General features: G+C 33.5%; 2 protein-coding genes across 3 annotated transcripts; both read right to left on the reverse strand.

The window, feature by feature from the left end:
• Window positions 1–447: 447 nt before the first annotated feature.
• LOC100790514 (uncharacterized) lies at window positions 448–4,708 on the reverse strand. Of its 2 annotated transcripts, NR_183044.1 has the most exons (6): window positions 4,276–4,708; window positions 4,036–4,163; window positions 3,810–3,922; window positions 2,449–2,634; window positions 1,678–1,802; window positions 448–988 (listed from the first exon to the last, which is right to left on the reverse strand). NR_183044.1 is itself a non-coding variant. In NM_001254641.3 (5 exons), exons 1-5 carry the CDS (start codon window positions 4,623–4,625, stop codon window positions 1,773–1,775), a joined length of 807 nt encoding a protein of 268 aa, NP_001241570.1. In that variant the 5' UTR covers window positions 4,626–4,708; the 3' UTR covers window positions 1,537–1,772. The 2 variants fall into 2 exon arrangements, 1 of the variants encoding a protein (NP_001241570.1); NM_001254641.3 differs by lacking the exon at window positions 448–988 and having other exon boundaries at window positions 1,537–1,802.
• Window positions 4,709–11,500: 6,792 nt separating this feature from the next.
• On the reverse strand, window positions 11,501–12,721 carry LOC102670015 (RNA-binding protein 1). The gene has a single exon (XM_006601192.3). It carries the CDS (start codon window positions 12,695–12,697, stop codon window positions 12,062–12,064), a length of 636 nt encoding a protein of 211 aa, XP_006601255.1. The 5' UTR covers window positions 12,698–12,721; the 3' UTR covers window positions 11,501–12,061.
• Window positions 12,722–16,038: the final 3,317 nt, after the last annotated feature.

The raw sequence follows: 16,038 nt of genomic DNA on the forward strand, positions 1-16,038 counted from the left end.
GTTTTGAACTTAGTTTATGAAAATGAGTAACTAAATTCATAACCAACGGCTGCGGTAAATCCTGCCTTGTGTTGTGTTGAAAATTGACCACTTACAGTATGATCCTTGTTAGCTAGTTGACTTGTATCCATACTGCAATTAATTAATGGAACTATAGATCAAACCTGATCGAGAAGTTTAGGAGAATCAATCATAATCCTTCACTTTCAATTAGTTATTGAATTAACAACCTTGTTGAAACTTTGTGTATTTCATAATTGTACCCTAGCATAACTAATGGACGTGATAACATAGGAAAAAAAAAATTAGCATTACATAAACATTGGGTGCTATTAGATTAAGCATACGTTGGTGATTGACAATTAGGAAGAAACAAGGGTTATAAAGAATTGGGTAATATTATATGTGAAAGTAGACATACTAGGCTTTCCATAATTAAAAAGTTACCTGTGATTACTTGTACTCTTGGAATTCTTTTGGACTTAAATTTCTTTCCCTTGTCTCATCTTCTTTAATCTAACTTTGAACTCCTCCTCTATCTATTGTCTAAATAATTAAGGATTTGATATAGCCAAAAAATAATAATAATAAGGATTTGACAATCTTAGTACTTGCCAAATAGCCTTGTGAGGTGGTATTTAAGTCTTAAATATTCAACATTATTACTAGTCAACTGTTACACTTGCCCTAGCGAACACGACATAGATCACTCTTGGAATTACAAGCCCTGCCTACAAGGTGGCTCAAATAGTTAGGTGTAATATTTTAGCTTCTTTGATGAGCATGACCAATCTAACGGATAGTTCTGATGAGTGAAACAAAATATAAATATTAGGTTTGCCATATCTATTTACACAAGGGAAGGTGGCTGTTTTCTCATTTTCACATGTGAAAGATTCTTGCACCACTACGGTAATATATTACATCTATATCTTACCATTCAACTCCTTAAGCACTTCCTATGCTACAAGAAATGTGCACCAGATTCCTAGGCAGAGAAGGACAGAAATAAGACATTATTAACAATCTATAAGAAAATCTTAAGTTCTCAAATATGCTAGGTACCAAGTGCTAGGAATTTTTTTAGCTTTTAGTCTTAAAGCCACCGACTCATCTATATCTCTTTTTATATAATGCAGGGATAAAGGACTAAAGTAAGACTTCAAATAAACTTAAGGAACTAAAGGTGTTATTGGACTCTAATTCTAAAAGGGCTAGCAAACATAAAAAGTGCAATATCTATCTCCTTTTCTAGTTCCTCTTGTTCTTATATTCTACATCACTGTTACCCAAGATAGTTGCAATCAAAAGATAACACACAACAAATTTATTCATACTTCCAAAAGCCTCTACTTTATCATCATTTAACATGAATGGTAAGCTTGTTTGGAAAACCTGGGAGATCTCAGAAAGTGACAGTCTATAGTGCAAATGGACCAGAGCATGATTCAAATGACTTAATAGTTTAATGCACTTTTAATTGATCAATGGTGTGTAATAATAGTAAAAACATTTAGTGGAATGAAATTCAACTGCAGTAAAAATCTTGCTTTTACTTGGACCAGAGCATGATATAAATGACTTGATAGTTAATGCACTTTTGATTGATCAAAGGTGTAATAATAGTATACACATTTAGTTGAATAAAATTCAACTGCAGTAAACATCTACTCTTACTTTTTTCATACGAGCAGATAGTACAAGGAGACTAGCGATGGAAACTGATGTTTAGATGCATACACATTATGGTGCCTTGAACATGCAAACCATTGCTACCACCGCCGTACTAATGATGTTAGCAGCTACAAAAGTAAAGAACAAATTTTGCATCAGGATTCAGTATCCAATGCTCAACAGATGGCTATAAAATTCATACAGTTAAAGATGGCAACATGGTTATTGTTATATAGTGATAAAGAAAAGATTAGTACGAGTGAAAATTTAAATTATTTGCACAATTAGTTCAAAGTATTTGGATATTGTGCTGCTGAAGTAGAAATTAACAGTATATAGGCTGTGTAAATCTCACTTTTCATGACTAAAAACTTCATTAATAGTTTTGGCAAAGCACAAGCATGGATTCCACATGCTAATCAAGAGTGGAATTGTTGTTGCTGTGCAGATCTTAAGTTACATTTGTATTTTCTTCTCAATTATGTCTTTTAAGTTATGACAGCAAACAAGAGCATTCATAATAGATACATCAGCTTTTAATTCAACATTTTCCCATTAACTCAGTTTATTCTGTATGGTTACAAATATAAACTCATGGATACTGCAGATTTAGCAGAGGTGCAACACATGTTCAGGTTTATATAAATGCAATTGCATGAGAAGACTTTTAAGCAGTTTCCAAGAATGAATAGCCTATTCTTTCATACCAAGCTTTGAAATGGAATTAGAATATATAGTATCCTGAGATGTAATAAAGATGAAAAGGTTATATACCTCAAAGAGTTCAAAGGGACTGCCGCGGCGATAGTCATCGCTCTTCTTACTATTGTCAACTGGAAGAATAGTATATAATAATGCTCTGAATGTAACAAGTAAAACAGCAGTGCTTCCCAGACTCACAAATACAAAACCATAATTCGGTAGATGACCCGATGTTGCTGCCTTTATTACTATTCCTATCTGCCAAGAAGTCGGAAAGAGATAAATGGGATCTGTTTTGTCAAAGGTCAATGGAAAAAGAAAACGATTGTGCAACAATACATACTTTATTTTCCCAATAAGGACTATGGAACAATTAAATTACCATATATCTGTAACAAAATTATTATTGTCAATCTTAGAGAAGAAAATTGTAATATGTCAATATGATTGTGTGTACTTGGGAGACAAGATTACCAAACTATAATTTACTTACTACTCGTTTCTATGAATGCAAAGCACCTGTGTTCAAGCTGCAATTATCAGCTGAAACTCTATAATTTAATTACTCCCTCTTAAAGTTGTACATCAAATGAAAGAGCTAATTTCATCTATAGCTGAATTATTTAAGACAATAGTTTGGCATCAAATCAGTTTACTAATTCAATACAATTCACTTACATTACAAATCATTTTATGCACTGTAAATCATTTCATTTCAAGGAATGCTCTCCAAATTTGTAAGCTGTTTCAAAGACATTAAATTTTCAGCAATAGAACGGATGCTAAAGCAAAAGTGCCAATGAAGAAGATCAACACAACCACTTCTCATGCTAGGCCACAACTTGTTGAATGATGTGTTAGATTTTTTGTGGATTAATATTATTTAATTATTAGATTGATTTAATATTATTAAACAATTGATTATGAAAACTACTATTATGTAATTTTAATTACAATGGTAGATATTTTTCATTTTGAATTATGATGTAAATTGATCTACAATGATTATTTGGGCTCTCACTTTGGTATCGAAACGAGGGACCTCTGCTCTCATCTGATGGCTATAAAACCGATACTCCATTAGACACTTCTGTATGCACAACTTGTGGGAAAATCCTAGTTTTTCCTCATTCTTTTCTTCTATGGTTTTAGACAAACACAAACATCCTAGATGATTGCAAGCATCGATTCAAGATTTGTTCCAAGGTTATATCAAGGATTCAAGATTGTGGACATGGATTCAAGCTTCCATCTAAGTACACACATTGTAAAAACCCTCTTTCACTAAATTTTTGTGGTGTGAACATGTTATATCACGCAATACGCATCTCCGTGCAACAAAATCCAAGATTTATTTCCTAAAAATTCTACCAAGATGGCTGCAAGTAAACCAACAAGCTTCACATCACACAATAAGCAAGCATTCAACTTACAGGGATCCCAACAGCCCATGACTTCGCAGTAGCAACGACACCCTTCGAGAGACCGTTCATCCCGCGGCCATCCTCCCCAAAACCTCCAAGGAAGTAAGCACCCAAAAACCACCCTGCACACCATTGAAAAACACACTCAATTTTCAAACCTCAAACTCTCCAAAACACAAATCCAACACAATCATGAACAAAAACAAAAAAGAGCAAAACATAAAACCAAACACACCCGCAATAAAAGGGTCAGCAGTGCGCAGTGTCTCAAGGTCCAAAACAGAAAGTCCATGACTATATCTTCCAATTGTCGAAAACACAAACAAGGCCAACACATCCGCACCAGCTAGCAGAGCCACACGCCTACAACACATGCATGATAAGTTGATAAATGATAACCCATTTGAAATTCTGCAACAAGCTTTCTACTTTATGAATAAAATCGAAAACTTTAAAGGAAGAAAAAAAAAGTTACCCCCATTTTTCAAAAGGAGGAGAAGAGGCTGGTTTCTCGAACTGGATGACACCCTCCAATGGAACATCCTTGCCAGTCACGAAAACCGTTTGGTCAGTGGCAAAAGGAGAAGGAGAAGGAGAAGAAGTGGAGGTTGAGGGTGAATCTGAATCGAGGTTTCCCTCTGCTTTGGCGAGTGTGAGATGAAAGGGTCTTGTGGAGCTTATTCTTCTAGTGATGAAATTAGGTACAGGGTTGGAAAACGTTGGTGGGTTTGTAACAGTGATGAATTTGGGTAGAGACAATAGAGAACAACACTTTGAAAACATGGCTCCTACGCAAGGAGCTTGGATATGGCTAACTAGTATCATTAATGCTTCTCAATGGCACTACACTACACTGTCCTCATCCACACAATACATGATTCATTCATTGCGTTGTAAATATAGGCACCAGGTGCATTTTTGGACAGTTTACTGAGAAGTAGTGGTATTTGTAAGGAAAATTTTAAAAATAAAATAAAAATGTCTTATTGACAAATAAAAATAACAAAAAAAGGAATTTTAAATGCTTTGCCTATGTTAATAAATTAGTACATATACCCCTGCGCAGTTTTTTAACAACCGGACCGGTCCCACCGGAACATGATGGTCACACAGATTCGATTCATTTATTTGGTTCAAGTATTTTTTTAAAAAAAAGAATTATAAAACTTTTCTCTGTTATTTTTGTGAATTTATGTTTATTTTTTAAGACATTAGATGTTTTTTTTAAAACTTAATTATAGACTTGTTATTGACAAGCATATTTGTTGTCATTTGAGATATTAACTATTTTATAATGATAATTATTTTAAATTTAAAGTATCAAATGATTAAATTATATTAATTACTTAATTATATTTTTTTATAATTTTTTAATATATATCCAAATAAATCGGTTCAACCAATAAGACTTTAATTTGACCAATAATTCATTAACCCAGTATCTCAACCAATTCAATAATCAATCTCATTCTTAAAACATTGCTTTTGCATGAGATAATTATTTTAAGAGGTTGAATTGTTTTAAGGAATTTTATTTTTAGTTTAAAGGTCATAAATCATCATTGAATTGTTTTTTCACGATTATATGTTTGTGTGTGCGTGCGTGTGTAATCATAATAAATTTATTATTTTCTTTTAAAAATATTAAACTGTAATATTTTAATTGATTATATCATATAGAAAACTATTTTATATCATATAGAAAGTAAAAAATGAAATAAAATCATTTTCAAGCTCATTTGAATTTATAGAAAATATATTTATATTATTTTTCACAGGCCGACTACGACTCTTGATCAAATTCTCTCTATTTGGACAGTTTCAACATTGATCAAATTATATTTTTTAATTTATAGTTTCATCGTAATTCAAGAGTGGTAGTCTGTGTAAAATAATTCTCTCTATGTATTTTTCATATAAATTCAAATAAGCTTGAAAAATAATTGTGTTTGATCTTTTTACTTATAGAGGAATAAGTTTGTAACTTTTATTGATTGAATTTGATATTAGTTTACAGTGATATATATACAAGTGAACAACCCTAATATGTAGTGAATCAAGCTATCAATCTCCTAATAATTCTCAACAAATCAGAATTGGAAATAACAGATTTGCACAGATTTGCACGGCTAAATAATTAAAGGAATTGAAAACTAATTATTATGATTGATATCCTCCCGCAAGTTGTATAATCTGGATGAGAGATGCAACTTGGACAGTAGCGATTCGAACTGAGGGCGAAGCAGAGGCTTTGTTAGAATATCAGCAAGTTGATCATCGGTAGACACAAAAGACACTCGAAACTTGCCATGTTGAACATGTTCTCGGACAAAGTGGTAGGCTAAGGCTATATGTTTCATCCGAGAGTGGAAGACAGGATTAGCACTGAGATTTGTGGCACCAAGATTGTCACAGTATATGATTGGATTGGCAGTGGGCATGTGACCAAGTTCTGTGAACAAGGAAAGAACCCATAATAGTTCACTAGCCGTGTCAGCCAAGGCTTTGTATTCTGCTTCAGTTGATGATCGAGCAACAGAACGTTGTTTGCGGGAGCTCCAGGAGATGGGAGTGTTACCGAGATACAACAAGTAACCAGTGGTTGAAACATAATCATCCTTGTCACCAGCCCAATCAGCATCCGAGTAGGCATGAAAGGTCAAAGCAGTAGTCGCTGAGATGAAGACTCCTTTGTCACAAGAGCCCGCCAAATATCGGAGCACTCATTTGAGTGCAGACCAATGCGCCGTTCTTGGATTTTGCATGAACTGTGCGAGTTTGTTAGTGCTGAAGGGGATGTCTGGACGTGTAAGACTCAAGTATTGAAGGTTTCCAACCAGTGTGCGGTAATCCTTTGGAGAGGGTAGGAGATCACCAAAATCCTTAAGTAATTGAACACTCGCTGATAAAGGAGTGGATGCTGGTTTTGTATTTTTCATGCCTGATTTATGTAGCAGATCAATGATATATTTCCTTTGTGAAAGAAACATTCCTGCAGCGGAAGGAATTACTTCGACACCCAAGAAATAACTGAGACATCCAAGATCTTTTAACGAAAACCGAGCAGCAAGTGTGGCAATGAGTTTGGACAGCTCTGCAGATGAATTTCCAGTCATAATTATATCATCAACATATACTAATAAGTAAAGTGTAACCTCTGGTTTTTGGTAGATGAAAAGAGATGCATCTGTAGTGGAATTGACAAAACCAAGGGAGAGCAGGAATACGCGAAGCTCCGTATACCAGGCGCGGGGTGCTTGCTTCAGCCCATAGAGTGCCTTTTTGAGGCGACAAACATGATCAGGAAAGTTTTTGTTGACAAAACCAGGTGGTTGTATCATGAAGACTTCCTCCTTAAGTGTCCCTTGAAGAAATGCATTGTTGACATCAAGCTGACATATGGGCCACCCTTGACGAACTGCAAGAGTTAGGACAATGCGAATGGTCACCGGTTTAACAACGGGGCTAAAAGTTTCTATATAGTCTCAACCAGAGCATTAGTGAAACCCTTTGGTGACTAACCGAGCCTTGTAACGATCAATTGATCCGTCTAGATTTCGTTTGATTCGAAATACCCATTTACAGCCAACCAAATTTTGATCAGAGGACCGACTGACAAGATCCCAAGTGTTGTTGTGGTGTAAGGCATCAAATTCGGCTTGCATGGCTGAGCGCCAATCAGGGTCGCGAAGGGCCTGGGTGATGGTGTTGGGTTCAATGGGAGAGGAGGCTTGGACATGAAGATTAAGCTTTTGGATGGGTTTGATAATGTTGTTTTTAGACTGAGTGATGATCCCACCTCCATTTGGGTTGACAATGGTTTGGGGTGGTGGAGCAGAGAGTTGCGGGGATGATTGTGAGGTTGGAGGAGGAGATTGAGTGAGGTTTGTGGGTTCGGTGGAGGACTGGGCCATATATGGGGAGTTGGTGATGGATGGGTAGGAAGGGGCAGGAGATGAATCTTCCGGTGGGTTCATGGGTTGTAAGATGGAGAGTTGAAGTGGGCTTGTTTGTTGCTCTGGACTTGGACTAGCGTGAGTTACTAGGGAGTTGAACGGGAATTCAGATTCAACGAACTTCACATGCCGAGAGGTATAGATCCTTCCTGTTGTGGGATCGAGACACAAATATGCATGTTGATCAGCCGAGTAACCTACAAAAACACACATAGCAGACTTTGGTGCAAGTTTATGGTTAGCATATGGTTTAATCCAGGGAAAACACAAACATCCAAAACACTTTAACTTATGATAATCCGGACTAATGTTGAGCAATTTAGAATAGGGTGATTGGTACCCAAGAATTGGAGTTGGGAGGCAATTTATAAGATAAGCGGCGGTGGTCATGGCGTGAGGCCAATAGGTGAGGGGCAAGCCTGAGTGATGGAGAAGAGAGAGATCGGTTTCAGCAATGTGACGATTTCGACGTTCTGAAATTCCATTATGTTCAGGTGTATGAGGTGGCGTTGTATGATGACTTATACCATGATTTAGTAAAAAAGGGCGAAGACCAATATATTCGCCACCATTGTCTGTGTAAAGAATTTTTATTTTGTGATGATAGAAATTTTCAACTAGCGATTTAAATTTGGGAAATATAGTTTGGACATCAGATTTTCGTTTCATTGGATATAGCCAAATATAGCGAGTAAAATGATCAACAAACATGCAATAATAGCGAAGACCATTAATTGATAAAATAGGAGAAGTCCAGACATCAGAGAAAATTATTTCTAATGGATACAAGATTTAAGAGTGGATTCATGGAATGGAAGTTTATGACTTTTGCTAATTTGACACGAGTTACAATCGGATTGCGGAAATTTATTTGAGCCTAAGGAAAAATGTTTCTGAACAAATTTGAAAATAGAAGATGAAGGGTGCCCAAGCCTATGATGCCATGATGCAGAGGATTCTGTTCGAACCGTGTGGACGGAGGGTGAGGTGGCGGGCCAGAGATAGAGTCCATCCACACATGAGCCTTTATGGGTTGTGTGACCTGTCTGCAAGTCCTTCACATAAAAAGAGTTTGGCAGGAAAACAACAACAGAGTTGGTTTGTTGGGTAAGTTTAGAGACAGAGATTATTTTTTGTTTCATGGAAGGAACACACAAAGCATTAGACAAGGATAAATCATTAAGTAAAAGTGTTCCAGAATGAGTGATGTTTAAACCTGAACCATTACCCATAAACAGTGAGTCAGGACCAGTGTACGGATGATGAAGCGCCAGATTATCGAGATCATTGGTTACGTGATGTGTCGCTCCACTGTCAAACAGAAAATCATGTTGCGATGGGCCGGCAGTTGCAGTATTGACCTGAACCTGTCCAGTGTGAGCCGGAGAGTTACGAGGTGGCGGTGGGACATTAGGATGCTGCTGCTGGAAGGTTTTGCACTGAGAGAGAACATGACATTTGATGTTGCACCACTGACAGCGGCCGAGAAAAGGTTTGCGAGATGCTTTGGCATAGGTGTTTTTGAGAAGGATCTAGAGATCATGCGAGGTCTTGGTTTGAGACACCAGGGAGGTCACTTCATTAGAGAGAGTGGTGAGGAGAACACCATATATAAGGCGGTCCTGTCGACGCCAGGTTTGGTAAGCAGGATTCTGAGTTGTTACCGGAAGTGATGCAGTGGTGGGGGTCGTTTCCGACGGAGTCGGCGTCGAAGATGTTGGAGCGGTGAGGATCGTTTCTGACGGCGCAGGAAAAGATCCATCTGGATATTGGAGGAGATCATAGCCATCAAGGAGAGCTTCAACTTGTTGTTTCCAATTAGGATAATTGTTGGGAAGAAGTTTGGTGACATTGGTGAAAGTGATGCAAGCAAGGGGTTTGGATGGCTCATGGGGGTTGGGAATGAAGGAGTTGTTGTCGGCCATGGGAGGCAAGGGTGGGGAACGACGTCCTTAATTGAAGAAATAGGGAATGGGTGGATCGTTTAGGCTGATACCATATAGAGGAATAAGTTTGTAACTTTTATTGATTGAATTTGATATTAGTTTACAGTGATATATATATAAGTGAACAGCCCTAATATGTAGTGAATCAAACTACCAATCTCCTAATAATTCTCAACAAATCAGAATTGGAAATAACAGATTTGCACAGATTTGCACGGCTAAATAATTAAAGGAATTGAAAACTAATTATTATGATTGATATTACTTTCTATATGATATAAAATAATTTTCTATATAGTGAAATTCTCTCTATTTGGACAATTCCAACATTGATCAAATTATTTTTTTCAATTTTCAGGTCAGCTTAGGAGGGAGGAGGCCGAATTTTGTAATTTGAAAAGCATAGAATAAAGTGAAGTTTGCCTCATCCGTGCATTCAGTTTACTAAAGGGCATCATAGGTGAAAATATAGAACTGCATTCTAGCATAAAATAAAATTTGAGACAAAGCATATTAGTAGGTTTTTCATGATTATTCTAAACTTAATTTTTGTGACAATGGGCTCTGATATGGGAGGTGAAACTGCAAAGGAGGATTTAAATGAAAGATATGAAAACCTGGAAAGAGATACTTTGCTACAGAAGTTCTCTGAATCAGCAGAGAAACTATTAATGGTTTCCATCCATAAGGAAAATGCTTTGAAAGATTTAAATACTGAAGTGCTGAGAAGGAAAAATATAGAAGGGGAAGTTATAAGCAGATTGCTGCAGCTTTCACTAATCGTCAGAAATCACTCATTTCCTTCCATACTGATCTTAAGACCAAAATTGAGAATTGGAATGTTTGAGTCTTCAGTAGCTCATGTATTAAATTATTATTATTATTATTATTATTATTATTATTATTATTATTATTATTATTATTATTATCTAATTCCGGTCAAACCTAAACTACTCATCAGGAATGGATTTAAGTTTGTACTTATTTTAATATTTAGCAACCAAGGACTGATATCATAGCACACCTACAACAAAGATTTCCATTTATCTTCTGCAAGAGATACCGATAGCAGATTTAATAGTTAATACCTACTTTTCCCTTCAAAAGCAAATCATAAAAATGTGAATGCTGAATACCATGACTTAAGGATAAGATGAAAAGCAAATAATAAAATTTTCAGAGGCTTTCAATTATAAATTGTACATTTACAAACTTCATAATGGTCAAACAAATAATATTGAATTTGTAATTTGTGACAAATTTTTACAGCTAGAATTTGATTTTTAATTTAATTTCAGAAGTGATATTTTAAAATTTGAATTACAAAATCAAATTCCAGTGATTAAAAATCGTTATAAATTACAAATTCAATAATTCTTGCTTGGCTCACTCTAATGATTTTGCGGTGAGAAACTAAAAAAAAAAATCTCAATTTTAAAGGGCTTAGAAAAGCAAATTTTAATTTGGAAGACTAGAAAAATAAATATCTAATTTGAGGAATTAATAACCTATTTAAGTATTTCAATTATAAAGTTTATGTTTTTTCAATATATCAATGATAGAAAATATATGTATACAACATATATCAGAATAACATTCTGAACTATAATAAAACAATCAATGTTATTTTATATATCATAACAAACATAGCATAGTCATATCAAAGAAAAATTATGACTATACACTTATTTTTTTTCTTCCATGTCATTTTCTTCCTAATTCTTTTTCATTTTTCTATCACATAAATTAAAAGATTAAAAAAAACACGAGTCCTAAAACTAAAAATACATGACGATTAAAGAGTTATAGTCAGGAGTAAAAAAAAATTGTCAACTGTTAAATTTATTAGTTTTGTTAAAAATATTTTCATTATGTCAGTCTTATAATTGATTTTCAGGATTAAAATTATAATAATAACAACTAATATAATGAATTAGCAATCAAGGACAAATAATTTATATGATTTTTTAAATATCACAGTTGCAAAAAGAATGAAAAGAAAACAAAAAAGGTTATATCTAACGACAAATATAATAACTCCTCGTCAGGAGTAAAATAATAATAACTAATATAATGAATTAGCAACCAAGGAAACAAATAAGTTATACAAATTTATAAATTCGAATTTTATTTACACAGTTGCAAAAGCCCAAAGGAATGAAAAGAAAACAAAAAAAAAGTTATATCTAACGACAAAATCAAGATAAATTCTTCAAGTAAATTGGATGCTAAAATTAATTCCAGATTGAAGTTTCAGTTCGATGACTACGCAATAAATATTTGCATCAAATGATTCAAGAAAAAAAAAAGAGTGAACTTTTAATTTAATCTTGTATCTAATCATTTCTTCCTTGTGAGCCTATCTTTTCACCCCATCATTCCCACCAACATATGGATAACTTGGGAAACAATAGCCAAAAGGGTGTGGACATGGCTGAGTCATGGGTACCATGGGCATATGCCAAGGAAAAGAAGCATCAATAGGGTACCAATCATAGGAATTTGGTGCATGAAAATATAACCCATTATTTTGGTACCAAGGAGAAGGACCACAATCAGGGATTGGAATGCTGCTATTGGTACCATAATAATAAGGAAAACTTTTCAAAGACGTTCCTTTTCCATAATTGGATTTTAATTGATCAAAAGCACCATTATTATTATTCTCCAATTTTGGCACCACCCTCTTGACCTCCACTATTTTACCATTCAAATCATGGAAGCTATTTAGCATAACATTTTCAACCAATTTTTCTGAATCAAATGTGATGAATCCAAATCCCCTAGGCCGGTGTGTGACACTGTCTTGAATCACCACCACATCAGTTATTGTGCCAAACCTCTCAAAATAATTCTTGAACTCCTCCTCTGATATGCCAGAAGGTAAGCCCCCAACAAAAATCTTCTTTCTCCAAACCATTTCATTGATAATCTTCCTTTTGTTCATGATTTGGCTCTCTTGTTGCACTTCATTCTTGGGCATCTCTTCCATCATTTCAATCTATTAAAAAACACCATAAAAAAAAAAAAAAAGGTTAGTGAGGCTTATTGAAAAATACATAAAATAATAACTAAAAAAATCTAATTAGTAATAATAATAAAAAATCTCAACCAATCACATCAGTTAAAATTGGTCTTAATTTCTAATTTCTTAAACTTTGATTTTTAATTCTGCTGAATCACGTCATGTGATTCATGTAACTGGTGATATTCATCATTCATAAGATACAGCAAGCAAAAGAACCATTATTAAAATATAAAATACAGCAAGCAAAAACACCATTCATTGCTACTCGTTCACACAGTGGATTGAAAACTGGAGAGCATGAATTAATATCAATGGTGAAATTCAAATATAAAGGAAAAGAGGCAAGGGCTGTTGTTCATTGCTGGAACTTATGACTGAAAGGCACGTTTTCAGAACATTTTAATTACTAGCTAGCATAGGTTTATTTCATATTCGTGCATTTGGATAATTGTTGGCGGGATATAAAACAGAATGACATCACTATTGTTTTAAACAGTAAGAATGCTAGCTTTGTTGATTAGAGACAAAAGTTATTTTGCATTTATGCATCAGTTATTGTGTATAAATTCATCATAACTTAGGGTAGGCTAGTTTGATCATATTGTTTTGTTTAACTTCTACTAATTGGTAAATTCTTATATAAAAAACTAAAATCAAATTTAACAAAAATTTAAATAACTTGAAACTAATTTTATCATAATAGAAGTTTTGTTGAAAGGAATGGGGAAACTTACTCTCTTTTCAGTTACAACATGGAAATCTTCGAGTGTTTATCATGTAGTACAACATGAGGGTCTTCCATGACCTTATCAACACAAGACATTGTCGAGACATCATGGGTGTCTTCAAGGATCTTTTCAGCACAAGATATATCAGGTTCAACATAGATATATATCTTCTAGGGTTTGATCTTTGAGTGCTTTATCATGTAGTACATCAACATGAGTGTCTTCCATGACCTTATCTACACAAGATATTGTAGAGACAACATGAATGTCTTCAAGGGTCTTTTCATTAACAAAAGATATCTCAGGTTCACCATGGATATCTTTTAGGATTTCATCTTCGAGTGCCTTGTCATGTATAACATGGGTGTCTTTCATTGCCTTATCAACACAAGACACTATGGAGACATCACGAGTATCTTCATGGGCCTTTGTAGTACAAGATATTTTAGGTTCAACATTAATATCTTTGAGGGTTTTGTCATCACGGGACACAGCATGGAGAACTTTATCGACACAAATCCATTGCAGAGAAGTGAAAAAAGTTGAAACCCCTAGTGCTGCCATGAATCCAAAACGAATTTAAAAAGAAAAACAAATTCATTCTTATTAGGTAAGCTATTTTTTTTATGGTGAAATCTTATTAGGTAAGCTGATAGGAAATAAATAAAAGGCAGCAAAAGAATCAATCAATTAAAATATGGCATGACATGGATTAATTGAGATTTTCTACAATTGATTCAATGATAATAATCCCAATTAACCTTTAATACAAACAAAAATACCGATTGAAAACAAAGCAAAGCAAGAAATTAAAACTAATTAACTTCCTTAAGCAAAATTAGCCATGAAATTAATAAAAACATCACAAAACACAAATTGAGATGAAGAATTTGATTTATATAAAAAATTTCAAAATTCACTCTAAAAAGAAAAAGAAGAAAAAGAAAAGAATTCCTCACTTATATGATATTTAATTTTTTCACTCCTATATCATGCACTTTATTCCTTTGGTTTGGTCAATTTATAATCAACTACCACGTCTTCCATTCAAATCACCATCAATATATATTTTATCTTAAAAGATTATAGTTTCCATTTTATTTAGATTATGGGAAATCTGCCACGTTGAACCCAAATTTATTGAGCATGGATTTCAAAACAATTAATTAATTATAGCATGCATATTTGCAATGATTACGATCTTTTTGGTTTATTTAGTTCAAATAAAAATCATCATTCTGAAGTATAAAAAAAATCATTAATGGTGTATTACAAATTTGAACGTTTATTAGTAGTAAATCTTAACACTTTTTTTTAGAGATGAAAACACATTTCTAGTTACAGTATTTTTTTGGTACAGTGAGGAAAAATAGAAAACAAGAGCTAACTAGCACTAGCTAGACAAAAAAGGAACAAGTCTAAAACAGGAGAAGGACTAATTAACCACGAACTCCTCTAAAACAAACTCTTTGCGAGCTCCATTGGCACTACGATGAATTTGTATGTTCTTGTTTCTCTTGACATGACTTTTATATCATTTAAATTTTAACATTAAATACATTTAAATTATTTTTATATTAAATTTCTCATTATCTTGGAGTTGACTTTATCTTATTGATTTGTTTTTTTAGATGATTATAATTATTTTTATTGATTGAAATTAAAAAGTCCATTCGTCTTTGTATAGTAAAGGAAATTGTTTTTAAATCTCTCTAATTTTGTTCAAGTATTTTAATAACAATGAGTAAAGTTTGAGTATGATATTATAGTAGTCGTTTTCAGGAACGGGTCTATTTGTTGCACACTGGGAGTAATTGTCCCCATAAATTTTTAATGTTTTCTTCATAGTTTAAAATATAATATAAAAAAATTAATTTATAATATAAGTATTGGCCCCATAAAATTTATGTGTATAAATAATATCTCCACAATATTTAGATCTATCACTAGTTGTTCTCATACTTGCACTTTAAAAACAATTTCCATATTCAGACTCATGTGTGAGTATAGTAGTAATTTTAATACGTGTTTTTTCTGGTTAGATATCTAATTACTCATAGTTGCACTTTAATTAATTACGAAAATTGATTGATAAAATATTGATTAAAAATACACTAATAATTAAACTAAAACCCCGTTCAAAGATTATAAAAATATAATCATACATAAAATATTATAAAAATTAAAATCCCATTTAAATATCTTTTAAAAAAAGGAAAAAAAACAAATAAGGAAGGTATTTTTTTAATTACAAAATGTGATCGATCTCTATGTAAATAAAGATCGTGATTTATCTCTATAAAGAATATAATTTTTTTTTTGGAGAATCATTTTAAAGAAAGTGTGATCTATATCTTAGCAATTAATGAACATATTTTTTTTTTACTAAAGAATGTGATCTATCTTTTAGGTATTATTATTATTAATTTTGTCAATATATATATATATATATATATATATATATATATATATATATATATGTGTGTGTGTGTGTGGGGGGGGGGGGGGGGGGGGGGAAAAAAAATAAGGAAAAAATTTAAGGGGTTTTTTTCCCCCCCCCCCCCCCTTAAAATTTTTGGG

This window comes from Glycine max, chromosome 17 (genome assembly GCF_000004515.6).
Source record: "Glycine max cultivar Williams 82 chromosome 17, Glycine_max_v4.0, whole genome shotgun sequence".
NCBI lineage: Eukaryota > Viridiplantae > Streptophyta > Magnoliopsida > Fabales > Fabaceae > Glycine > Glycine max.

Bases quoted from the DNA above. Each gene is read 5' to 3' on its own strand.
- LOC102670015 (XM_006601192.3), bottom strand. From the start codon at position 12,697: ATGATGGAAGAGATGCCCAAGAATGAAGTGCAACAAGAGAGCCAAATC.
- LOC100790514 (NM_001254641.3), bottom strand. From the start codon at position 4,625: ATGATACTAGTTAGCCATATCCAAGCTCCTTGCGTAGGAGCCATGTTT. The intron at 4,164-4,275 runs GTAACTTTTTTT...CATGTGTTGTAG, and splicing joins CCTCCTTTTGAAAAATGGGG to GCGTGTGGCTCTGCTAGCTG. The intron at 1,803-2,448 runs GTATATAACCTT...TTACTTTTGTAG, and splicing joins GTCCCTTTGAACTCTTTGAG to CTGCTAACATCATTAGTACG.